Source organism: Labrus mixtus, chromosome 18 (assembly GCF_963584025.1).
Source record: "Labrus mixtus chromosome 18, fLabMix1.1, whole genome shotgun sequence".
NCBI lineage: Eukaryota > Metazoa > Chordata > Actinopteri > Labriformes > Labridae > Labrus > Labrus mixtus.
In genome coordinates this window covers 4,745,748-4,773,630 of record NC_083629.1, presented here as the reverse complement: position 1 = coordinate 4,773,630, position 27,883 = coordinate 4,745,748, and the positions used below count along the sequence as shown (strand labels likewise).

Below are 27,883 nucleotides of genomic sequence, written 5' to 3'. Positions count from 1 at the left end.
CATGTCCTCTCTATGGCAGCACAGACAGAAATATGTCAGCAATGTCCGTAGATGGAAAGAGAGCCTTTAGTGACCTAAAGAATGATCCTTTGCTCTCCATACAGTTAAAATCTAACCTTTTGAGTCTGGCTTACAAAGTGAAACTGTCTGTGACCTTACAGGCTAATGTCAGCATGCATTGCCTTATAATGGAAGTAGTGGCTGCAACTAATACTTGGAGGCAAATTAAACCAAAGTATGTCCACAAAAAATATGCTTGTTTATTTATCCTTTATTTTAGCAGGGAGGACCCACTGAGACCGTGGTCTCTTTTCCAGGGGTGTCCTGCAGCAATGCAAAAATAGAAACAGCATAAATATAAACATATAAACAGTTAACAATAATGACATAGCCACTGAAACACATATTCACACATGTAAACCATGTCCATTTAAATGATTTCACATTGTGAAACAGTTGCAATTTCATTCATTCCTGAGGTAGTTCGGATACTAGATCTTTAAAAATGGCGTATGAAACATGAGAGGGCAACTTAGCTAACATCTGAAGGTCATTCCACAGAATGGGTGCAGCAACACTAAAAGCAGCCTTTCCCCATTCAATTCTAAACCTCTGTGTTTTCAAAGTGATCCAGTTTATTCAAAGTGTTTAAGTGTTTTCCTACCAAGACCAGCTTTGTTGTTAGGGAAAGATCTTTCTTAGAAACCAGAAACAGTTGTTTCATATCTCTCCATTAGCCAGCAGACTCCGTTAATAAAACAAATAGTACAGTCTAGACCTGCTCTTTTTGTAAAGTGTCTAGAGATAGTATTCGGTATGAATTGGTGCAAAGATTGATTGACTGACAGTAAAGTTATTGTACATTGCAGAACACAGAATTGCCCGTTCTATAGCTACCTTGGTTGTGTAGTTGTACTATTTAAAACACCAAAACATGCATAAATACAAAGAAACTAAGTGATCAAGGCAGAGGTAGACCAGCACCATGTTCTGGATATAAATGACTGTTTTGTCTGATGGCCTTGAAGAGAACGATGTGAAGTCCATTTCTGGAACTAAAAAAGGATCTATCTCCGTCTGGATTTTCTCCGTACTGTTGTCAGATACTTTGAATAACAAGCTGAGTCTGACAGTAAAAAGAACAAAATGCACAGAAGTTGAATTTGGACCTGAGTTTTTATTTTTTTTCAAACAGGGATGATGTTTTAGCCATTTCATCCAGTTTCTGGCTACCTGCTGAAACGACTGAAACAACTGCAAAACTTTTGGTCATTTATTATTAATCTGGCCTTAAAAATAAGTGAAAGTTAAGTTCCAAGGTTTGACTTTATTATTCCCCTTTCTCTTTTTTGGAGGGAAGCTAGGGATCCAGAGCATGGAACGACTGTGAATTCGATTATGCTGCGTCATTTTTCATATTGACATTTAACACTCCAATTAGCCAAGAAGCAACATACTGCCCATCTTATAATAAAAGCATAACATCTGTTTTCTCCCTCAACAGACTCCTTAACAACAATCATATACGAAGGATCCCCAGGGGGGCTTTTGAAGACCTGGAAAACCTCAAATATCTGTAAGTTACTTTACTCATGTACAATTTGTTTTGTCTTTCAGGTTAAGCCGTAAATCTTCAAACAACTTATCTTTGTGGGCAAAAAGCCATCGTTAAAGGAATTCACCCTTTGTTCAGTCAATAGCTGAAGCGTGGTGTAACATGTCAGACACAGAAGAAAAAAAAAAAACAAAGCGTATGGACTGTTAAAGTGGAAAACAGCTGATGTTTGTAGACTGTCGAGTCAGCAAAAAGCATCAATGAAAAGTCTCTGTGTGTCTGATCCTCTGTACTTATGTGTCTGGAAGTCTTGACCTGCAGGCAGAGTAGAGAACAGATTATTTCAAAGCGTGTGAAGCCTGGAGGTTTCTGTGGGATTGGTAGTTTGCTGTGTTAGTCACTTACATTATTGTCCCAGGAAACACTGCTTGTTCTCACAGTGTGAGTCATATACTTACCTTCTCGGACTTCAGAGGACCTAAGGAGCATTTTCAAAGTGTTTCTTTGGGTTTGTAGATTTGTTTTTGTTCAAGTGACATCATGTTTTGTGGTGTACCTGATAAAGCAAAGCGAGTGTCCTGTATAGGTCTTCCTGATGGCTCACACTGATAAGGGGCTTGTGTGTCTGGGACAGAAGTAACCTTGTTAAGATCTGTACCAGAGATCAGATCAGATTTGGCTCTTCAATAAGAACCTGAAAAACTACCAACAACTTTTTCCAGCTTAGACGAGTCCCATGATTAACAGTAAGGATGCATGTTTATCCGGGTTTTCTATCAGTAACATATATCTGTCCCAATTTCACACACTTCCAGATGACTGCTCTCTGAGTGTTTTAAGTCAGGTAACTTAAGTCATTGAGTTATTTTGAGCGACTGGGAGTATAACCCCCCCAATCCCCACATACTCTGTGAGCGCCGCGGCCCGTCGGATGGCGCACGCCCGGCCCCGCTGGATCCGTTTCCTGAACATGAGCGCAGCCATGAGCAGCTGTACACACATCCCAGGAGAACTACCAGATCACGCGGGAATACAGAGAAAAACGTGCAAAACAACATGTCGCTTTGTCTTTCTGAGGTTGATTTGTTGTGACATAATGTTGATAAAGCAATGAAAAATATGACCTTGAGTCTGTATATTGTGCTTTTATTTTGAAATTGACTGGACGCCCGGTGTGTTTCCTTGTCTGACTTCCTGTTCGGGTTGTTATATTCTTTCCAGCTTGACGCATGCCTGCAGCGTACTCCGTTGAAAATAGACTCACAGCGTATTTGAAATGGAGTAGCGAGTAGTGGCGCTGCTGGAACGCTCCAGAGATGCTCGCTGTGGAAACACAATGATAGACTAGAGTGACAGCGAATTACGGCGTTGTGCGTGCCGCTGACGGACCGCAGCGCTCGGAGTATGTGGAAACTAGGGCGTAAAACAATCCTTATATGATTGTTAGAAAAGTTTATGTCAATAAGGTTGATCATCTTTTGACTTTTCTTGCTTGTAATGATTTTAGATTTCACATCCTAACGTGCAGTTTGAGCTGCACAGTGGACATTAAACATCTCCAAACATCTATTCTCAGATCAGGTCATTGTCAATTTTTAGATCTCTTTAATCATTGTTAACTAAAGCGTTTCATTAAATGAAGAATTTACGTCATCAAAGTCGTAGATCCTAAGTTATCACAGAAACAAGCCGAGCTTAAATTATTATTTACTCAACCTGGAGCTCCTGAAGCCAAAACTCACCTTAACATAAAACATATCTGTTGTGTGTTTGTAAAAATGTGAAGACCTGGTCCGTTTATTTGTGAGGAGAGCTCTGTGGATAATTCTGGGAGGGAAAAAATCCAAGTGAACTATTTATAGCGAGGGCATTCTTACCCAAACAGAAGCTGACCACCTACAGACGAGCGAGCTGCAGCTCAGCTTGCAGCCTCCTCCTCACCTCCTGAGTGAAACACTGGGTTTTTAAATATGATCAGGGTTCATGCCACTTTTAATCACATTCCTGTTTATTTTAGAGAGGGGGGAGAACACTGTGGTTAATTCAGCTCTCAGACGTTGTTAACTATAAACACTGGAAGGTTTATAGCCTGCCATGTTGTTGTGCTGCCAAATAAAAAGTGCAGAGATTTGGCTGTTAAAAGGCAGGTCATCTTGGGGTCTTCTCCACTGAATGTTTGGAGACAGGCCAATGATCATCATGATCACATTTGTTCAATCCACTCAGCTGAGACAGTCTGGAGGAGGGGAGTATACGTCGAGAGGATGTGCAGGCTTTTCTCTCTTCTCGTCCAATAAGTGACCCACAAACACAAACATACAAGTTCCCTCCATGTTCCTCAGCTCTTTATGTTGTTATTACATCCTGTAGCCATTTAGTTACACTTCGTCTAATTACAGAGCCCCCTTCACTTTAAAGCAGAGTTGATTTAAAGACTTGAACATCCTTTGTGATTAGTCTGAGGTTCCCTCCCACCTCTCTGTCTTCATATTGAATCTGTTCTATAGCCCAGGGGGCTTATATCGTATCTCCCACCTCACCTCTTCACTTCCTTTGGATCCCAGCAAAGTCCACTCCCTGTCATCTTTCATGTCCTCCAAACCTAATGGCCGGGCGGCTGTCTATACAACCACTCCCCCCTACTCCCCCAGCCACCTCCATAAACAAGTCAAACAGAGGTCACCGCGCCTCTTTGTGGGAACCCCTCACTGTTTATTTGATCCTTTATTCAGTGGCCTTACATCCTTCTGTAATTGTCTGTCATTGTGTTTATTATAGGTACACAAACCCTTTATTGGTTTTCTGTGTTTGCATGGAAGCACATTGAAGGGGAATCCTGTGCCATATTTTTTTAAACATTTTTTGGAGTTTAAATGATCGTTTGGTATGAAGTTTGGGAAAAATGCTCCAGTAGATTGCTTCAGCCAGCAGCCACAAAATGGGCTGTTATTGCTGCTCTGGGGGCAAAATGCCCCTGATCAAAGCTTACTAGCCTACTGGAACGGCTTATTTGCTACATAAACGTTCATATTGTTATTCTAAGTGTTTGACACAAAGTGGAAAAGATGACTACAAAGTTGTTATTTGAACCAGAATCCACCTATAATACACAATCCACAAAGTCATAACACTCAATAAACAGAGAACTGTTTTGTGTTGTTGTGTGTCACACAACAATCATTTTAAACAACACAAACAAACTAAAAGACCCAGATCTAGTCGGCAGAAAATGAGCAACTCCTGTTAACTGCAAGGTAAAATTTGTATTTTTATGGAGTCTGGTGGCTTAAAGAGATAACTGCAGCCAACAGTGTTATAACACCCTAACCCTGTCTCAAGAACAACTCTTATAATATATATCATATCAAATATGGCAGCCATTACAGCCTGTTTCGTGACTGCTGGCCAAAGCCATCTACCGGGAAAATTACATTATATAGGGTCCCTATCTAAATATACCTGATGTCACCTATAAAATATTTACCAGTACCTGTAAAGCCCCGTTTCCACCAAGCAGTCCGGTTTGGTTCAGTACAGTTTGGTACGGTTAACGCTGATCTTGCTTGCGTTTCCACCACCAACCGTACCCTTATTTGGTATGCAGAGATAGCCGCGTCAGCTATGTAATAGTGTGACATCATAGCAGCCTAAAACATTGTAGCCCACTATTAAGTTAAACGAAGAAGAAGAATGGGATACAGTAAACTGGGACTCTTTAGGGTCAGATCGGTAACCTTGGCAGTCCAACAGAAGGGTACCAAAAAAGTAGGACGCTACAGATCCCTTATTTTGGTACCATTCCCAACTTTTGACGATGGAAACGCCAATACATGGGTACTGAACCGATCTGAACCAGACCACTTGGTGGAAACGGGGCTTTAGAGTGAATATATTGTTTATTCATTTAGCTTTTTTAATGAGATGTTCATGTGCACTAAAGGGAAGGTCCTCCCTGGTTCTGAGTCAAACATGTAATAAAGACGTTTTTTGAAATGAAGAGACTTTGAATATTCAGTTTCAACAAGTCGGTCTCTGCTCAAACGCAGGCTGTTGAAGGCTTTTAGAATAAGCACTGAAGGAGATCCGTTCATTGAAGTGAGGCCCCTGGAGATTTGAGCCCACTACTTCCAAATCCCGTTTCTCGTGCAAACCTCACACGGCAAAGTCATGTTTGTTTAACTTTAAATAGCAAAGTGATCAGGGGGTTCTTTAAGTCAGTTAGACGTTTACAAGAGATTGAAACAGCTCGTCTGTTAAGTCCCTTTTTCCATAGATAGTCTCACTTGTGCCTTTGGGAGAAAGAGCTGTATCTCTCATCATGTCTCATCATGAGTGTGATGCTGAGAAGTGAAAGGACGGACAGCTGTAGGCTCTGTTTTTCTAGTGTCACCTTTCTTCAACATGTATGAAGAAGGGAAAACATGCTCATGTCAGAGTGCTCCAATACAATGTTGTTTCTGAGCAGGCGTTCAAGTTCAAATGTGGACATCACTGAAAAAAGAGGCAACTTGGAAAAAAGATTTGACATACAAAGAAGTCATGAGGCGTTTATCCTATCTTTGATATCGAAATGTGAACCTAGTATACAAATATTATAACCGATTATTGCTGACTATGATCTCTACCATGTTATCTTGTGTTATTGTTGCAGCTTCTCTTAAGTAATGTTTTATCTCTGGAAAGGTTTAACTGTTATCATGAACAATCACCAAATACAACAATCTGTGAAGTATTCCAACAACCAATTCAACACTCAGTGCGGTCTTTTTCAATATAATTAATGTAGAAATGTTTTACTGTTTGTGCTCCCAAAAGGACTCCTACTCCCTTATCAATGTGTTTCCTGTGATCTTTCCGTTACACTGAGTAGGGCTCGAGCGATATGGGGGTTTTGGGGCCGATACCGATATATGGGTGGGTAAAAATGTCAGATACCGATATATCGGCCGATATCTTTATTAGATCTATGCTCAATCTGTAGCGATAGATAGATATAGATATACACATTTATTGCGTTGATCAAACACTTGTGGGAAAGATATTTCATTAAGACAAGGTGGTCACTCAACTGGAAAGTAACTTTTAATGTGTGTATCACCGCTTGACAATCAGGAGAGTGATAATGCTCGTTGTAATCCATAGAGCGCCCTCTGCTGGTGAAAGAGAACGGCTAGTGTAATACAATGATACCCGACTATTTGACTGATGAATAAATCTAGCTGTATCGGCACATATCTGTGATAATATTCATTTGTATTCCTGCACAGGGTTATGTAAATTTTACTTTGTATTAATCTATTTTTGATTGCACAGGTTTAATTCATGTAGGGGCTTACTTAAATCTTTGTTTCAGGTTAATATAATATATGTATAGGAGGGAGGGGGGACAGCGGTTGTTTGTTTATTTGGGATCAATAAAGTATCTATCTATCTATCTATGTATCAATTAGCGGATACCGATAGTCACTTGATATGCTAATATCGGCCGATATTATCGGCTAGCAAATTAATCGGTCGGGCTCTAATACTGAGTTTCTTAAATTAACACATTTTTCATTGGTTGTACTGGTTGGGTGCATCCCCCCCCCCCCCCCCCCGAGGATTACTTTGCATCCATTTCAACCAGTTTGATGGCTGCTTTTAAACATTTGAACCAATTAGTCATATATGAAGTTTAATTGTGCAATGTATCCACTTTTCTGTCCTACATAATTACAGTTACCGATGTTGATGTTGAAGCTGAGTTTAAGATATGCTTCAGTTTTATTTTATTGCAAGACAAACATATACCTAACAGCGCAGGAAAACAATTACAATGAGTACAGGATTATTGATAATGTACCATATATGGATAGATAGTTTGATTGTGTTGTTGTAGCAGCAGTAACTAGTGAACATACAACATAGTTAACATACCATACAGTTAGTACTGGAATAAACATATGGTTTAAAAATCAGTGAACTAAATGTTGTTTGATCAGATCCTTTCCACATTTCTCTCATAACAAGCAGGCAGAATTCAGATGAATGATCCTGTGTGTGTGTGTGTGTGTGTGTGTGTGTGTGTGTGTGTGTGTGTGTGTGTGTGTGTTTCTAATGTTGCTGATTATCTCTCCTTTCAGCTATTTGTACAAGAATGAAATCCAATCAATTGACAGACAAGCATTTAAGGGGCTTGTCTCTCTTGAGCAACTGTAAGTGACCAATTTCCTCGTCCACCTCTTCCTTCTGCTCGCCCTGCTGCTCGTCCTCCCCCGTGCTGTCTCTCCGTTTGTAAAATGCCTTTACCCCACCACACCACCACCCACCCCCTCCCTGACAGATTGATAAAAACAATACATGACACATGGATATGTCTGCATGATCATACACATACACAGCTAAGTTATTAATGGAGCAGGCCGGACAGTTTTGAGCTGTTTGATAAGCTTTGTGACATGACTCTACTTTATGCAGGTATCATGATCGCTATGATCTGCTAGTTTCCATTACAGTGACACACCCCCCTTTTTCTCCACCACCATGCATGCCGTGTGTGCACCCGCCCTTGTATGCCTGCATGAGTCGCATGTGTTGTTGTCATGACAACAGATATGCGGCATCCCCATGTGAAGCTTTCCAGCATGTTATTTAGCATTGAGTTGCTAATAGTGGTAGCAGTGTTGTGCTAGCAGTCAAAGCTTCTGCTTCAGACCAAAGCTTTGACTTGCATTGTGTCCGTCCAGCTGCTGCAGAAACCTTTTTCGTCTGCTGTGATGTCCTCTGATCTGCTTTAAGTGTTTAATTGTGTGATATTTTTTGGGTGAATTTTACATGTTTAGTCTATGTGATAAAATATGTAAATCTGATGGTCTCTGTTTGCATGCATGAGAGGGAAACCTCATCAGAAAATGGTATCTGTTGTTTTAAATATGAAATGTGTTAGTAATAGAAATAGAATCTGATCATTGTTTGTATGTCAATAATCCAACATGTTGTGATGAAAAACAATGCGGCGGCTAATCTGCTCCTTTCTTTACAAAAGTATTCTTTCTATTCTCATGGAGGAGGCCATGCTATACCTCTCTGTGGTCGCATTAACACAGAACAAATGTCTAATTCACCAAGTGAAACCAATTCCAACATCGGGCGGCGTGCCTGGCAGCTGTTTTGAATTTAGCTACAATAATGAAAGCTCTTTTTTTATGTGGGTGACAAGTTCTGTGCCAGACTGCGTACGCTGTAATAGTTCCTCTACACCCCAACTGAACAACAGATGCCAAAGCTTGAAGCCACAAACATTGACTTCACTCTTATGTTTCTATATGACCCACCAACCACCATTTATCTGTTGATGGTTTATCGGCATGCAGAGACTATAGAGGTTAAAACAGGGTCACAGCCTCACATTAGGTTTGAGTAATATGGCTTTGGAAGAAAATGACATATTTTGTCACCCCAAATTTGGATCTACTTTACTTCTAACAATCTATTTGAATCAATATTTCACTTGTAGGGTTTTTATTTTCAAGTCAATGTTGTCTTGTGTAACTCCCAGGGCCACACACCTCTCCCACACTTCTCCCTGTGATGCTGGAATCAATTACTCACTGTCCTTCCTCGTTATGTTGCCACAGACTTGGGGAAATTATTGTCCAGTTCGGAAGTTTGTCTAAAGGCTAGATGCTGCAAAACTGACCCACCTCCAAATTACAGAAGACAGTTTTTTTTCCCATTATATCAGCACACTGAACTGGCATTTCCCCTGTATCAATTTCCCTTTAAAACCTGGTCCTGAACCATCAATGATTATCCATTATGACAACTCATTCCTCACCCAGCTCTACTTTAAATAAAAAAAATTTGAACAGAAACTTGAATGCAAAGTAAAGTCTTCAGTGCTCTTTCCACAGTTCAGAGCAACCACGACTGTTTGATTTAATTCCCCCCTGTTGCCAGCGTAACTTGTAACAGCTACAACGGATCACAGACATTTCTGGAAGAGCACAAAAAAAAGTGATGAGGGGACGCTGTTCCTTTTCTAGCAGAGGGAATAAGTGGCCAGAGAACTAATTTACAGCTGGCTTCATTAGACATTTCTGCCGTCTGCTCTCTGGACCACAGCCTGCTTTTTCTATTCTGGCTCCTGTTCAACACATAGTTTAGACAACACCCAAAGACATAACACTGGATGTCGAGTACAGCTTGTAAAATACGGCTGAGAATCAAAAGCTGAAGCGTACTAACATCCGAGGCAAAGATGGCGTTTCTTGTGTAGAAGACATATATCCAGGATGCTGCTTTCTCTGTTTGTTTTGCTGTTGCAGTCGCTTTGCCTGTTGCTTTCCATGTCTACACCAGTACATACCCAGCACCCCTAACCTTAGCATGAAGCCATCAGTTGGATGTCTTTTCCTTTACATTTTGATCTATTAGCATATAAGATGTGATTTATGCTTTCACAGCTCAAAGGCTTCTGGGAGCATAAATTGTGATGTGATTGCATGCCATGTGTATATTTTTGTAAAAGCTTTTCACCTCTGGGCATGTTTATTTCAATCCTGAGCCTGTACTGTATGTCAGCTGTTTCAGATGAATGCCTGGAAATGCAGATCCCCTCAGTCTGTATTCATTCATCTAAAGCTCGATATGACTCTTTTCTTTAGCTGTTATTTCAGTAAAGGGAAGTGCAAGGGGTGGACAGGTGAACAGAGATAACTGGGGGACACTTCCTCTAGGACAGTGTTACTGTATGTGGTATTTGTCTTTTATTGTACACTATGTTTTTTTTCCCCCAGGTACCTTCACTTCAACAACATTGAATCTTTGGAGCCCGAATCATTTACTCAACTACCAAAGCTGGAACGACTGTAAGTTTTTCATGTTCATTATTTGTCCCAAGATTTTTTTTTAAATGCACTCCTGTTTACAAAAAAGGTGGAAAAAATCATTTTACAATATGCTATTTTTTTTCATCAGCGAGACTCTTGATAGAAACCAGAACCCAAAAAAACTAGCATGAACTACTTAGAGAGGAATTTAGTGTCAACTTGAGCTGATCGAGACTTCGCTTGGCCTGAGATTAGGATGACAGAACATGAGTTATATAAAGTATATCCACAGTGAAGTGAGTCCTAATAAGCCTCTTTGTGTCTGCTGAGTGCAGAGATCAGTTTGATGTTGCTTCAGACAATAATACTGTAAAGCGGAGGCTGATCTCTGGCTTCTATTTAGTCCCGAAGAGGCCGATAGTTTGTCCTGTCGGAGGAGCTGTGCAATGATGTTAGTGTTTATTAACTCTGTGGTTTATTTGTTGGAACACACAGGTTGAGTTCAGTTATGTAACACACACATGTTATGGGGTTAGGGTTGTATTGGGGTAAATTATGATCTTTGGTTAGTTCAGTCAAAGTAACATGGGGACCTGTTGTGAGATTACAACTGTCAGTCTCGTTAGCGCTGCCTGTGAACACTGGTGATGATGTGAAAACTTTGGATGTGAACCTGAACTCCTGACAGCGTGCAGATGTACCGCTGCCTCTGCTTCTTAAACCCTCCACCAGATGTCTGAAGAAAAGTCCTCTTACATTCCTGTTTCATTGTCCCTGTTTATGGGCCAGTTGCTCCCCAGCATATCCATACCTCCCAGCCTAGAGAGAGGGAGAGAGAGAGAGAGAGAGAGAGAGAGAGAGAGAGAGAGAGAGAGAGAGAGAGAGAGAGAGGGACACCTGCAGAAAAGAGGGGAAATGGGAGGGAGGGTTGGGGGAATTCTTAGGTGCAGACTCAGAGTGTGTTGTTGGGGAAAATCTCCTTGATCACAGTCAAAGCAGAGTCCCTTTGACACAGAGAGAGGATTTCTGTGGACTAAAGGTAAAGATACAGAGTGAAGAACTACCGGTAGGTGTGCTGTGGCTCAAAGAGCAGGTGGTTTGAATTCCACCTCCTGAGTCCTGATCAAATGTTAAAGTCTCCTCGGGATGACACAGAACCCTTAGTTGATCCTAATGTGGGATCCATGAAGCAAGCTGCCATCAGTGTGAATGATCTCTCTTAAATGAGTGGCTTAATATCTTTAAAGCTGTTTGTGTCACTGTTATATAAATACAGCCATTTATCTGCATCAGTGATTATCCATGTGTTAACAAAGTATTGGTTTGGAGTCCATACAGTAACAGGTACATGTGTTGATTTGTTTGTTTTTGTTTATGGTGAAATAGATGACAGTTTGCTAATCTAATCTAAAGCATTAGGACTGTAAAAGCAGGAGCATTGGATTGCATTACATGGAGAATACAATGATACAAAGCATTTACAGTAAAACCAACAGATTAGTTTACAATAAGCAAAAATACAAAAGTATGATAGGCACTGTATTTGAAGAAACTACAAAGAAATCTGCATTGTCGTGAACTTAAAAAAAGGTTTACATTTCAAACAATGTATGCAGTGTTTAGAAATATTTGTTCACGTCTATGTTTCGGAATAATTCAGGATCAAAATGTTTATTGGAATTAATTTTTTTTCTGTGCAAAGCTTGATGAAAATGTCATGGAAGAGGCTTTTTTTTTATCAATATCAACACTTTATATCCATTTGTAGCTTAATTCATTTCCCTCACTACTTAGCTTTGATTCTACAGATTCAAGAGACATTGGCGTTTGAAAATACTCTATTGCAGAGTTGTCAGTGTTATAGACATCATCAGTTTGCTTAATTCATTCACAAAATGATAAGAAACAGCTTATTTGTTCAAATGTAACAGTTCATCTTGTTCCTCACCGAGTTGACATTACTGGCCTCTAAATGTATGAAGCCTCTCTGTCATTGTTCTAGCTTCACAGTCTTTCACGTTGATGCCGAATCTCACAGTGGTTCTCTCTCTCTCTCGCTCAGGTTTTTGCACAACAACAGAATCACCCAGCTTGTCCCGGGAACCTTCTCTCATCTTCAGGCCATGAAACGACTGTGAGTGGAACAAATGTGTAACAATCCCTGAAACATCTGCGAGTGCTTGTCTCTATCAATAAGTGTAGTTTACTCCCATGTGACCCGGCATTAAGTCAGGCCTGTTTGTCAGTTAAACGCCATGTAACCGCACTGCACTGTTCTCACGGCTTCGCGGCTGCAGAATGGTTTCCATCACAGGGCCTAGACCTTTGCATAGTTTAGTCGTCTGCTCGTTGAGTCAGTTGCAGTGGAGACTGTGTAAGAAAGGTTATTATGACCAAAGACAATGATGACTCTTTACGGTCATTTTGCTCAAAGAGGGTTCATTTTCCCCTGAAATAAGAGACTCACAACACGAGGCCAACTATCTCTAATACAGCTTGTAACTCCAGAGTCCTCCAGCCAACACATGAAGAATAGCAATCAGCAGTTTGGCTGAACCTCATTGTTCTTCTCCTCTGTTATCTACAAAATTAATGATCTTCCTGTATTTGTTGAATCCAGTCCAGAAAAACGACAGAAAGAACAACTAATGTGGACTGCATCACCATTTGCTCTATATATCCGGTTACAATCTGCTGTGTGAAGTTTCCCCGTCAATTTATTGCACAAAAACATACTTTACATGGCTCATCAGTCCATATCCTGGTTTTGACACAAATGAATATGCTGTCTGGATTATTCCACCAGAAAGCAGGATTCAGTAGCATGTAAACCTCTCATCCGGTTCAGTGAGCCTACCTCATTAGTTCAAAGTATTGTGAGTAAGATGGTGAAATATCAAGACAAACTGCACACAGATGACCAGAAACGTTGATACTGTCAAGGTCATGTATGTGAATATCATGTCCAGAATAACATGAAAACCAAGCTCAAAACGGTGATATTATCAAGCAAAGATAGTAACAAAGTTTTGACTCTCAGACCCTCAATCAAAAGGTGTGCCTTAAAATATATTCTGTTAATGACTTTCTTCTCAATACTTTTATTTTAATTATTTTTTAAAAAGAGCTTCACAAACTGTGAATGTAATTCAGTGTAATTAAAAATGTAATTCAGTGCCAGTAACATTGTCTGAAAGCCATGTCATGCATAATGGGCACATTGTGTTAGAAGTGAAAGCTGGATCAGGTACCAGAGGCCAAGCCAAGCAGAGAGATACTTTCCCACAGAGGAAAGAGAGGGTCTTCCAAAATGGCCCTGCTGAGCCCCTCTGTTTGGACTGATGTGGACTGGACCTGCCAGAGAGGATTCACACCCCTGCTGCTTGCACTGCATATACATGCTATGTGTGTTTGTTACTTCATATGTGTGTCTATGTCTTCTGTGTGTTCAGGCGACTGGATTCAAACTCATTAAACTGTGACTGTGAGCTGCTGTGGCTGGCCGACCTGCTGAAGCAGTACGCTGAGTCGGGGAACGCCCAGGCTGCTGCCACCTGCGACTACCCGAGCCGCCTGCAGGGACGATCTGTAGCCACGCTCACCGCTGAGGAGCTCAACTGTGGTATGGACGTATTAAAACGCACTCGGATTGAGCTTGACAGTCGTAGAAGATCCTACAATGTTTTGTTGGCACTTTCAAAACAGGGACAGTTATTATTTTCTTTAGGGTATCTAGAGCAGGTTCTCAACCCGTCTAGCCTCAGGACCCACCAGCAACATCGCAATGACAAAACCGACCTCGATATCCGACCTCGATATCCAACATTTTCTTAAATGTTCAGAAAAATTGTGCTGTTTGGATCTCAGAAAGTACGAAACATTTACCAGATACAAGAAACTGAAGAAAAAAAACACATTACAAAGCGCTTCACAGACTTTTTGACACTTTCATGACCCTCTGAAAACAGCTCCACGACCCACTTTTGGGTCACAACCCACCAGTTGAGAACCACTGAGTCCCTGGGGTTTTTTTTATATGCCGACTGATAAAGTATCAATTCATTAGTAGTATGAAAGTCTAAGGCACAGATGGCCTTGCAGTTAGGTCGTACGGAGGCCATAGTCCTTCAAGCAGACGGCCCGGCTTTGAGTCCGACCTGTGGCTCCTTCCCCCCTCAAATCTTGTTTGGTCGGACTCTAATTCAAACCTTGGAACATTAACAAATGCATACAGAAAATGATTATCATAGAACTTTTCAATTCTGCTATTTGTCTCCAATTTCTTTAATCACAGTTATGTCACAGCTGACCCCCCACCCACCCCCAAAGAGCCATGTCTGCTTAGTCACCCTGTCTCACACACACACACCCACACACTTAGTCACAGACACACACACACACACACACACACACACACACACACACACACACACACACACACACACACACACACACACACACACACACACACACACACACACACACTATCCTCCCTTTGTGTCTGAGTTCTGCAGGCACCCAGCTGTTTGACTCTATACATACACAGCCAGCTGTGCTTCTTGCCTGGGAAAAAGGACCCCCCCCTCATTTTAGCCTCTAGTCACTCCAGTTCAGAGACCAGAAGCATCTGCTCAGTCTGTCAAAGGAGATGAGAGTGCTGTTTGTTTGTTTGTTTGTTTTGTTTGTGTGTATACAGTACGTGTATGTGTGTGTGTGTGTGTGTGTGTGTGTGTGTGTGTGTGTGTGTGTGTGTGTGTGTGGGAACTATCGCTGTGAAGCCCTAGACCTCACCAGTCAAACCAGAGGACACGGAGAGAGGTTTACAGTCATGGTTATTGATTTGTGCACAGAAGAACTTGTGTTGAAAATGAATCAAGATACCCATCTGTTCACAAATGTTCCAACAGAGAGGTTTTATTATGTCTGGAGGGAATTACATAACTCTGTGAAAGGTCTTGAGCTGTAAAAATCTGAATCCTATTGGATTACATTTTACTGCTAATAGTTTCCTACTCTGCAGCAGATATAGAAAAAACCTCTTATTCAAACTGAGTCTTGAAGTGTTGAAACTAGAGGAGTACTGGAGACAGTCTAAAGATCTGTGTCTTCACACAGGTTCTGTGTCTACTGCTTTGTACTCACACATTGCATCAACAACAGCGTCATATTCCTGTCTCAATGTGTGGTTTCACATTGCGTTACAGCGAGCCACACACACAGCGCTGTTCTTCCAGTTCGATGTCATACATTGCTCCTCTGTTGCCGCCTTTGATGGCTGATCAGGGGCGGAATAACTTTGTGTGATACAGATAGCAGACCAAAAGTAACGGCAGATATATCCTGCCTGCAACTGGAAATATGTAACTGTTTCTTTTCATTCTAGCCCAACAATTTATTAGAATCATATTGATTTAGCAGACTTTAAAAAAGGCTCCCAATCCCCTCAGATTCGTGACATCTTTCAAGTATTGTTCTGGTTAGCTGACATTGTTTCAGTGAACTCATCGAGACACCACGGTCATTTATTTGTCATTTCTCAAGACGTGGAGCACAATGACCTTTAAATTTGATTCCCTTCATGCTACACAAATATAAGATGAGATTTTTTTTACGCTTTAAGAGTTCAGAAACAGTAGTTATATTTGTAGTCAGCAGAAGGGGTTTAGATATATCTAATTTTGGCAGGATTTCTGTTTTTTCAATATATGTTGCAATCACCTTGGATATATATCAGCATCTAATCTAGGTTTTTCAAACACTGTGAGAGTGATGCTTTAGCACATTGTGTCTTAATTCTTTTTACTTACTGGAAGTCCAAATGAAAGGCTACATTTACTGTAAGTCTGTTGCTTTTTGAACCGGTGTCTAAAGCTCCTGCAGCAGTAAATCCCACAGTCTTAGCTCTGCGTTTCCTCCAGCTCTCTCTCTCTCAATGCTGCAGCTTGAGCCAGGCAGGCTAGTTGGCAGCTGACTGTAACCCAACCACATTTAAATCTCTGCAGCTAATTTGATGGCCCCAACTTGCCCATTCTTGCTCGGTGTAACCCCCTCCACTTCATCAGTCTGCATAGTGAGCCAGCAGAGGAGGAATGTGTGCTTGAAAACATGGTGGAAGTTATTCCGCTCCTCCCTCCGTGTTCTCCCTCTCTGCCTCCTGTAAATGGGGCCCGAACAATGCACAGCGTGTTGAACAGCTGTCAAAACAACCATCCTCCTTGAGATGAGGTGCCACCTCCCTGCACAAGTGGTATCTGATGAAACCAGGCGGGTCTCCTCATCAGATTAAGGTCGGGTTACAAAACAAAAACACTCTGCAATTACAGTCCCGCTGTTAAATGTGGAGTCGCTCTTTGATAAGAAGGAGAAAGAATTCTTAGCCTCTTATGAGTTTAGGTTTGGTTTACCTGCTGTTGTCTGAAGATTTGGCTTCATCCTATGGATTATATAAAATGTCAGCAGAGCGGAGAGAACAGTTTGAAGGGCTGCTCTGAAATGTGTCCACCACATGTGCACTGTGTGTGTGGAACAAAAAGGGGGCTCAGAGTTGACCAGTCAATGTAGAAAGTTACTTTTCTTTAGGTGTTTTTTTCTCATTATTTATCTTCGTGCATAGTGACGGTGAAGATGCAGACAGGAAATAGAAGAGAGAGAGGAATAACTTGCAACAAATGTCATCGGCTGGAATAAAACTGGCTGCATGTGCCATGTGCTTGTTTCTATCGGGTTACCAAGGCGCACAAGGGAGCTTGACTTTCTGCTGGGTCAGGTTATTGTTGTTAGTAAGGCTGTGTGACCTGTAATTTATTAGGTTATAAAGTCATACACTATTTATTTTTGGATATTTTGAAATGTTCTTTACAGCTCAGTTGGGCTGCCCGCTTGGTGGACTACAGCCTCCATACATGGGGCGCGTACTCTAACCACTGCACCACCAGCGCCCCAACAACAGCATGACCTTTACACATGTTGCCCATCGAGGGAGGGGCATTGCAAATTAGCTTCGGCTATAAAAGCTGTAGTGTGTGGCTTCAGTTGACTTGCTCCATACGTGTCCCTATACAGATAAACATGAAATAAATACATATTCTGGTACTCTATGTGACGTAGTTCTACATTCAAACACTTATATTTATTTTAAATTACATTTTAAAAAAATACTTAAAACTTGCTTACAAAAGGGGAACTTTAGTTATCTTTGAAAAGAACAGAACCTATTTAAATCAGGCGATGAATTCATGAGCTACACAGTTGTTAAATTAGCATAAAAATAAAAGTGTGTGTGTGTGTGTGTGTGTGTGTGTGAGTGTGTGTGTGTGTGTGTGTGTGTGTGTGTGTGTGTGTGTGTGTGTGTGAGTGTGTGTGTGCGTGCGTGCGTGCGTGCGTGCGTGTGTGTGTGTGTGTGTTCGTCTCTCGTTCTCTGCTGACAGATCTGCTGAATAGATTTGTCACTTTTACAAAAACAATCATAAGCAGGGTGACATCAGTGATACTAGATTATTTTCAGGCTTTTTTTTTTAACTCTGTGTCCAGGCTCAACCTTTTTCGCTGCAGAGTGTCATGTGCTCACAGCGTTTGAACCGCCCCAGTTTGTTTACATGTGTGCTGAAAGGAAGTGGGCAGTGCTTCAGGAGCGCTTCCCAGGCTCTGTCCTGGTTCACAGATACGATAAACACACACACACACACACACCCGACACATGAGAGTGGACTGAATGAGTGTGTGAGTGTGTTTATCATCCACTGTAGTTTATCGTTTGAGGAGCTAGAAACTTTTGTTTTCCTCCTCTGTGTGGTGTGTTAATACACAAATGAAGACGAGGGTTGTGTTGGTGGTATTGTGGTTGAGCGTCTAAGAAACCCGTATACACTTTTTACACTTCAATCTGTGATGTAAGCTTTTATAATAACTAACTCTTCTGTTACTAACTTTGAATATCTTCAGTGATGATGACAGATCGACTTGGTTCATCTGATAGACACAGAACACAGAGAAAGACAAATGAACGCATAAACATGTATCCTCACATAGTCATATTTAGGGATGTAAAGATTAATCGTGAGTCAGTTATAAAGCGATTCAAAGGAGTCAAGGTTCACACCGGTACTAAAATCTCAATAACATGGTGAGCGTCAGCAGCTGCAGAGCGAGGTTTAGAAATTAAGGACACACCACCGTCTTTTAAATCGCAGGTGTGGAAGCATTTTGGCTTCCCCAAGACAGAAAATGAAAGAGGTGAGAAGATAACAGATGAGAGAAAAACTCTGTGCAGATATTGCATGAAGACAGAGAACTACACAAATAGCACAACCAACATGATGCAGCATTTAATCCACACCAAGGCCAAACCCCACTGACAAGCAGGTTTGCAGGTCCGCTCGCCCAAACGAGTGCAAGAGCCAAAGAGATTACGAGGTGCATTGGTGTTTTCATGAAAAAAGTAAAGGAATCTTTTTCAGTCCTCTCATACTTTGTATAAAGTCTCATTTTGTAAAATAAATCGTGTGAGAATCGTTATCGTGAATTGTTACATCCCTGGTCATATTGCATTCCTCCTCTTTTGCCTTTTTCCTCCAGAGGTACCCAGGATCACCTCAGAGCCCCAGGATGTGGATGTTACATCAGGAAACACTGTCTACTTCACCTGCAGGGCTGAAGGCAATCCTAAACCACAGATCATCTGGCTCAGGAACAAGTAAGACACTCAGTGCTCTGAACATGTCACTGACAATATACTGACTGTTTTCAGCTACTTCCTGTTTGTGTTAGGTTCCCAATATATGCTGACATTAAAGTACATAAAGCAAAAGTCAGAGAGTCTGGATTGTGCTGTTCCCATGTAAAACATGTGTCGCTTCATGTTGCATGTGATGTCTTTCTATGCCCTCATCGCAGCAATGCTTTAAACATGCGAGATGACAGTCGTCTGAACCTGCTGGAGGACGGGACTCTAATGATCCAGGACACCAGGGAGACGGATCAGGGTGTCTACCAGTGCATGGCCAAAAATGTGGCAGGGGAGGTCAAGACTTCACAGGTTACTCTGCGATATTTTGGAGCCCCCTGTAAGTCACTGAATTTAATCTCTACATGCTCTTATCCAAAGTACTTAAACTGCAAAAAGCAACAATGATGTAAAACTGTCAGAATGATATCTAGACTGAATAACTTGTATAGCATATTAACATAAAAAAAGAAGAAAGAACTTAAAGGTATAATATTCAACATTTTAAACATTAAATAGCAGATGTCAAATATATCCTAATGAAATACATACAGTGAGTAATGCCTTTCCAGCTGTGGTAAGAACACCGTTACTGGAGCGCCGATAGCCTAGCGGTTATGTCACCCATGTACAGAGGCTACAGTCCTCGTCGCAGCATGTCATCCCCCGCTCTCTCCTCACAACATTCCCTTACTCTCTTCAGCTTTCCTATATAATAAAAGGTCCCAAAAATAACAACAACAAAACAAACACTGTAACTTTGTACCATGTCTCATTAGTTAAAACTAGTCATTCATTTTAAATTCAGGATAAAAGTTATCGAACTAAACAAGGTTACATTATGACGGGTCCAAGGTCAGGTCAGTGATGACTATATGTGACTGTAAGGCAAAGTTTAATCATCATCATAATTTTTTTAAATGTAACAAGAAGAAGAAAATGTGTGTTGAATAAGAAACTTCAATAAATATTGTTTTAAGCAGGAAATTTGATGTTTTCAAAGCAACATTAAGACAATTTTATAGATGGAATTATAAACTGTTTAACTTCCTAACTGAAAAACGAATCCAGTTCTGTTAAAATAACAATTTGTTGTCGTCACTTTCCACAAAATAATAGAAAAGTATCAATAGTAGAGATTGTGAATGTTACAGTAATGGTGAATAATCATCATCCCTTGTTTGGTCTAGAAACATGATAAAATGTCTTTCTGCTGAGCCAGGTGTACACACTGTCAGTAGCACTGAGGATATTCTGAGAGTTCAGGAGGTCAAACAACTGGGATGTCCCTCTGAGCTGTGACTCAAACACGCTGGCTTTCATGTACTCACACACACACACACACACACACACACACACACACACACACACACACACACACACACACAGAGATACACACACACACACACACACACACACAGACACACACACACACACACACACACACACACACACACACACACACACACACACACAGACACACACACACACACAGACACACACACACACACACACACACACACACACACACACACACATACACACACACACACACACACACACACACACACACACACACACACACACACACACAGTACATCCTGTCCTTTGTCTCTGTTGCTCGTTTCCTCTGTGCTCTGCTTGATATACATGTACACTCTTACACTCTCACATCACTCAGTCATACTGTGATCGATGTCTCTCTCAGTCAGAGATAAGCACGCCTGTCTGCAGACGACCTGAAGGTTCACCGCCGGGTGACAGATGGCTGAAACGGTGACCTCTCGTTAAAGAGCGGTTTCTGAAAGCAGATGTTGTGCGTTTCCTGTCTCCGTGTGATTGTAAACTGGAGGCCTCTCGCTGTGTACATATTTCCTCTGACTCCACTGTAATCACTCGCCAAATATGGGCTCAGCCACATTTTGCGATACACACAGGAGGTTGTTTTGGCAGAAGTCACAAATATACAAAGGTGATGTTTGTGCATAAACTGACCGTTGAAGTGCACACGTGTTTTTTCTCAATAACTTTCTTTTAAACATTTTCCTGACACTTATGTAGGGTCCCCACCAGTTTCCTAACAGTCTGCAGTTACTCAAACCACAGACTCAGATAGAACAATCCCCTCTCACCTAATTAATCTAACCCTATTCCCATGCCGCCACCCCCCCCCCTTTCCCTCTTCCTCCAGCACGGCCCAGTTTTGTGATCCAGCCCCAGAACACAGAGGTGCTGGTGGGAGAGAGTGTGACCCTTGAATGCAGCGCCACAGGCCAACCCCAGCCCCGGGTCTCCTGGACCAAAGGCGATCGAACCCCCCTGCCAAACGACGCTCGCATCAACATCACGCCCTCCGGAGGGCTTTACATCCAGAACGTGGTCCAGGCCGACGGAGGACAGTACACCTGCTTTGCCTCCAATAATGTTGACACCATACATGCTACTGCTTTTATTATTGTACAAGGTAGGAGGACTCACTTTTCTCTGTTTGATCATTTCTCCATAAATAAGTCAGTTTGTACATAACGTTGGGATGAATTTGATTGGATCGTTAGCTTTGACTAAAGCTTTTTAATTGGTCTAAAAATTACAGTAGTAAACGCCCGAATGTGAGTGCAGGATGAGTCATCAGACAGTTTAAGCATTTTACATGAAAAGAAAAAAACATTCATTTAGATGTAAAAAAAAACTCAGTTAATGCTTTATTGAAATATATTTGTCAGATATTTGCAGAAAAATCCACATTTACCACAAGAACTCTGGATTTAAACCTGGAACTTGTAGTTTTCATTTCATGGGGAAAATGTAACCACGTCAAAAAGGAAACAAAGTTAGTGATTTTTACACCTACTATTGGCTGATGGAGATGTAGAAACTTTCAGTCTCACATGATACAAAACATAAATGAATTCCTTCCTGATTGATGAATAGAATATCTGGAAATCACCTGAGGAAAATATCTCCAAATGTTGGCTCTAACCAAATGTCTCTAGTGGTCAGAGGTGACTGTCTCTCAAACAAAGACACAGAGCGGGTAATTTAGAGGTCATTTATTCTTCTCAATATTTATAAAACAAATGCAGCTATTGTTCAGACCACAGTTGAAGTCATTCTGTGGGAAACACTGACGAATGTAAACTACAAGTTCACTTGGAAGTGGAATCAAACAACCACAGGCTAACTTCTATTATCCTCCTGGACGTTATGATCTCTAACCTTAAATAAACTCAGAGCCGCTCTACACAGATATAAAACATTCTTCCTGAAACTGTAAAGTGTGAGTGTTGAAGACCATGAAGATGGCAGATGTTAAGTGTCAAACTAGTTAGACTATTATGTGTCTGTTCACGTGTATAACAAGTTAGATTCTCCTTTACTAACTGAACCCCCCCTGACCTTTACATATTCAGGTGTAATAGTTAGGACTCACAGTCTAATTGCTTGTAATGATGATGATGCTTTCTGTCCCCTCTGCCTCCAGCGATCCCTCAGCTCACAGTGACACCTCAGGACCAGTCAGTCCTGGAGGGCCACACCGTGGACTTCCCGTGTGAGGCGACTGGTTACCCCCAGCCTGTGATTGCCTGGACACGCGGAGGCAGTCCTTTACCCCTCGACCGCCGCCACGTAGTCCTGTCTTCTGGCACTCTCCGCATCACCCGGGTGGCCGCCCACGATGAGGGCCAGTACGAGTGCCAGGCGGTCAGCCCTGTAGGGACTGTGCAAGCCGCTGTGCAGCTCAGCATCCAGCAGAGAGGTGAGGGTGAAGGGTGAAGCCTCAGAGGTATTAGTGAGAGTGAGTCACAGGTAGCTTGATATGGAAAGAAGCCACGGGGTTCACAATGTAAGAGAAAGTTAAACCATTATTCTGGTATTTTCAAACATATTTCCACATTATTCAGGGTCTAAACGACTCCTAAGTACATACAGCTTTAAAATTGCTCCAGGAGATTCCTTCACCAGCAGCTGTGATCTGCTCTTTTAGTAGACCTATGTTGATTTCATGCAGAATTTGATTGCAGGCGACACTGCCTGTTTAAATGCTACATGCTGAAACAATCTATTGGTGCAAAACCTTTGTAGCAATAAGCCATCGGATACCCTGAACGTTTAAAAAAAAGTTTTTGAATGCAGCAGAGATAAAGTTATTACAGTGCTGGTCCTGCTGAAGGCCAACCTGTTCTGTGGGACAGAGGGAAACATGTAACTGAAACAAGTCTTTCACAAACAGGCTCTTAAAGTGTGGCTGCTGAAAGCCCTCTTCAAACACAGCATGATTGTGCAGGGTGGGAGGATTGGAGTGGGGGTGCTAGGTGGTGAAATGTTGAGAGGGTGGGAGTGGTGCAGCACTACTTTTTACGGGTCTAATATGCTGTTTACATACATGTCTGAGTTATACTGGTGCATTGAATGCAAAGACTGAAAGACATGTAGTGTGTGTGAGGAATATTTGTGTCTTTTTTATTTTTTGGTGTTCATTTGTGCAATGTCATTTTATTTGACTGTTTAGTGTAGTGATTTATTCTGCACGTTCTTAGGTTTTCACATGTTTTATTTTGCAAAGTTTTATTTTTTTCACTGCTTCTTCCTCGTGTGCACTGCAGATGGCTTTATTTGTATGTGTGTGGATTAAATTACAGGCTTGACATATCACAGGCGAGCATGGCAGTCTGTAATCCTGTGATGACACCATGTTTTTCCATGTAGTAACGGTTGTTAACATGGCTCAAAGTACATGTTGTATAATGGCCCCCTCTCCGTTAAAGAGCTATACGAGCCCACAGCCATGCAGCCTGTGCATGATGATAGCAGCCGTATGCGGAGTGCGGTGCAGGAGAAGAGGGGAGGCTTTAGGAGAAAGTGAAAGCAGGGATTAGCAGGATGTAAAGCTGGTCTCCTTTCAACAGATATGTCAGTACATCTGTGATAGTGTGTATTTGTTTCAATTTGCTGTGCTCACATCCCAGTGGTAAATATGTGGTAACAGATTGCCTGCAGCTTTAACACTGTGTACTGTACCCTGCAATGAACCCTGTGTTTTAGAAAGTTCAACTTTGATTTAGAGGCTGTTAATTAGTGTCAGACGTGTATAAAACTGCCTCCCACTCTAGTTTATGTTCTCTAACTTTTGGGATTTTCCCATGGCCCGGGGGGGGGGGCTCATTGCTGCCTGCTACATGGAAATCATGAAGTGTCTGAACGTCGTTGTTAGCCTACCATCTCTCAAGCTCAACGCTGTGTGTGAATGATGTAGTGAAGATGCCATTTGTGGTGTTTGGCCTGTAACCCCGTGTACATAAATTGCTGTTTTTAAATTCATGTAATGGAAAAAGAGAGTAGTTGTGTTGGGTACATATGTATAAAATTTTAGGGCTAGAACTCGTAATTTGGAAGAAAAATATGCTCGTCATTGATTTAATGAAAAGTGTAAAAAGAAAAAAGAATATTCAGTTTAAAAATGACAACACAGATTTGTTCCACTACACTCAATTCATCCTCTATAAATCCTAACTGCAGCAACTCCCCAAAAAACTGAGAAGATTGTTAAGTGTTGCCTGACAGCTGATATGTCCTTTGACTACAACATGTAGGTAGTGTCTGATTTCATGCTAGAGCAGAGTGAACTAACTACACTTCTTCGGATCAAATCAGCCATTGTCCTGGGGTATAAAAATTACCAGAAAGTTACAGACAAAGAATTACTCCAGAAGAGAGATCACTGTCATAGCTGCATGATTTTGTACATGTGTTTCCTTTAGCTTTTAGATAAATAGGTATCATTAAAGGGGACATATTGTGAAAAATCCACTTTTAGTATTCTTGAACATATATTTGGGTAACCTGAGTGTCTACTGACCCACAACATGTGAAATAAACCCATCCAGTCCTTTGTTTGTGGTCTGCATAAATCTTACAACACAGAGAAAAATGCTCCGTTTCAAATTAGCTCTCCTTGTGATGTCACAGTGGGATTCTGGTAAAACAAATACCCATCCCCTCCCCTGGTATCTCCACCCATGGACTCTACCCCCAGCCTAGAGCAAAACTTTTACGCAGGTGGGGGGGGGGCCTCATTGCATTTAAAGAGACACACACACCAAAACGGAGCGTTCTGAGAGAGCTGGTTTATACAGGGTCACAAACCTCCTCTGGTGCTTGATTCATGTTATATTTGGACCAAAGCACAGCACAGATGTTTCATTTAGACCACAGGGGACTGTTTGAAAAGGTGGAGAAGGGGGATAATATGTCCTCTTTAAGATATTGGCATTGAAACAGAGGATAAAGTTATATCTTTGAGTGATCAGGTAAACTAACAACAAGCGTCACCTGTGAGACAGCATGGTCTGATAGCTCATGATGTTACGGCTAGTTTCTCAGTGCTTCACATCGTCATCACTTATCTTGGGGGTTCTTTCTTACAATGACGTTTCCATCATGAGTTTTATGAATAATACCAGTTCAAACTGATTTCATTAGTTTGATGGGTAGAGAGTGAAATTGGCGAGAAAGATCTCAAAGCCGACCTCATTGACTACACTCGCTGCACTCTGCCAGAGGTTTGAGTTTGATCTTTTAGTAACTGCAACTTTGATATAGTTTTTGCTCTTCAACAAAGTTAGTCTTTGGGTGGCAGAATTGGTCATTGCACTATTTGCCAACAAATGAAGCAAGTGTTTTTCATTTTCTTTTCAAAATACGCAATGCCCTCATCATCTCTTTGTGCTCCACAATGACTTTAAGCTGTTGAATATTTGTCAGCCCTGCAGTGCAACACATAACTGGAGGAGTGTAAAATGCTCAGATTAGTCAATGTCTGCCATTAATTGATGCATTTTTCATGTACATTATTCTGAGCAACAGTGTATAATCATTAACACATGCGCATGTGTGTGTGTATGTTTTAACTCATTCAGTAACGCCTGTTTTCACAAATGCTCCAAGGGACCTGACGGTGGAGTCTGGCCAGGACGCCCAGATTCCCTGCAGCGCTCAGGGCCAGCCACAGCCCGTCCTCACCTGGAACAAGGTTAGATGATAGAGCTTCTGTCGGCTGAGTAAGCTGCTCGACGCCCACTCACTGCAGAGGTCACTGGGTTAAAAAAAAACACTTAACTGAAGGAGCAGTGTGTGGTCATTTTAATAACTAACTGAAGAAATATCAGTCAGAAATGTCAAGAGGTAAATAACATGTTGGAGATAACTTCTCTCCAAAAACATCGATGCAGACTAAACAGCTCAATGCTCTTGACATAAAAGGTCCCATCTGTGAAGCTCTTAATCCTTCTCCAGTAATCTGACACCCAACACCACATGCTTGTTCACAGGGTCATGACTTTTGCCCTCTTCCCACCCCCTACTCTCTCTCTCTCTCTCTCTCTCTCTCTCTCTCTCTCTCTCTCTCTCTCTCTCTCTCTCCCTCTCTCTCTCTCTCTCTCTCCCTCCCAGGATGGTGTTCAGGTGACAGAGAGCGGGAAGTTCCACATCAGCCCCGAGGGTTATCTGGAGGTGAAGGATGTGGGCACGGCTGATGCTGGTCGCTACGAGTGCATTGCCCGCAATCCCATCGGCTACCAGGTTGCTAGCATGGTGCTAACGGTCACAGGTGGGACAAAGCTAAAATCATATCTCTACACTACTATTTCTTTTTTTCAGTCTTGTGTTCAAGATTTGACAGCAAGTGGAAAAAATGTCATGCCAGCATAATGGCTTTTGAGGGAGCACAGAGGGGAGGAGGTGCAGACGGTGCACTGAGGGAATGCTACTTTCAAAATCATGCTAGTTTTCGAAAATGACCAACCCTGCCTTTAAGAATTTTAAAAACAAACTTAATTCAAACGTGCTTTTCATCAAACTTGCTTAACAAGCACATCAACCAAAAAACAATTCTGAATGGAGAATATATAACTTAACCCTTCAAATGCTCATTTAAACCGTAGTTGTTTTACTTTTTGAGATATGGTCGCGATTGATAGTTTGAAAATATTTTTGACATATTTGTCTCTGTTGGATTGGACAGCTGAGGTTGGATTGAACCCACAGCCGCTGCGACGAGGACCACAGCCTCTGTACATGGGGCGTGCAACATAACCACTAGACTCTCTGGGCTCCTCAGGCTGACATTTAACATTTTACTCATTGTTTGAATTATTTGCGTCTTGTCTTTTGCGTATCATTTTGGACTATCTTCAAATTTTTATACATATTCCTAAAGTCTGCACAACCTCAAGTTCTGTACTTTCTGATCTAGCTTTCATTGTTTCTAGATCAGTTCAGATTGTTTCAGATTAGTTTGAACAAGATTATGTAAATAACTGTCTCCCACTGTGAGACTGCTGCCTTGTGTTTCCCTTCCATTGTCATTCTCAGCTGCATGTAACCATATTTGATGATGTAATCAACCAATTTATACAACTTGAAGCTTCAGTTGCAGAAATTATGAAGACTTTAGCTATCATGATTTTATTTTATTTCTCAGTGTGAACAGGATTATGCAAACAAGCTGCAGGAGGACGGTTTTCATAGGGCTTTCTATAAACAGTCACAAAGTGGAGACAGTAGAGCAAGGAAGTTGGAAACTGTGCAATAGGCAGAAGTCCCTTCACTGAGTATCATGATGTGTTGCAGTTTATAAATTCACTGTCAATAACTGTCACATCAGTGTAAAGCCCGTAAACTCAGGAGCCGTCTCTCTGTTGATCCACTCCGTCCAACTCAGTCAGTAATTTAGTCACACTCTGCTGCAATGCTATCAGATTCCTGTCAGCTCTTCCCTGTGCGTGTTGGTGTTTCCTG

General features: G+C 41.5%; 1 protein-coding gene across 2 annotated transcripts in view; it reads left to right on the top strand.

Moving 5' to 3' along the window:
- LOC132993441 (peroxidasin) overlaps positions 1-27,883 on the top strand; it is a 64,242-nt gene that overhangs the window by 15,814 nt on the left and 20,545 nt on the right. The window contains exons 3-13 of one of the 2 annotated variants that reach the window (XM_061063293.1): positions 1,505-1,576; positions 7,678-7,749; positions 10,333-10,404; positions 12,428-12,499; positions 13,818-13,987; positions 18,940-19,057; positions 19,258-19,427; positions 21,279-21,551; positions 22,569-22,844; positions 26,005-26,117; positions 26,537-26,693. In XM_061063293.1, the coding sequence (XP_060919276.1) occupies positions 1,505-1,576; positions 7,678-7,749; positions 10,333-10,404; positions 12,428-12,499; positions 13,818-13,987; positions 18,940-19,057; positions 19,258-19,427; positions 21,279-21,551; positions 22,569-22,844; positions 26,005-26,117; positions 26,537-26,693 (1,565 nt within the window). The remainder of the gene's footprint in view (positions 1-1,504; positions 1,577-7,677; positions 7,750-10,332; positions 10,405-12,427; positions 12,500-13,817; positions 13,988-18,939; positions 19,058-19,257; positions 19,428-21,278; positions 21,552-22,568; positions 22,845-26,004; positions 26,118-26,536; positions 26,694-27,883) is intronic. The other variant, XM_061063294.1, reaches the window with a different exon arrangement.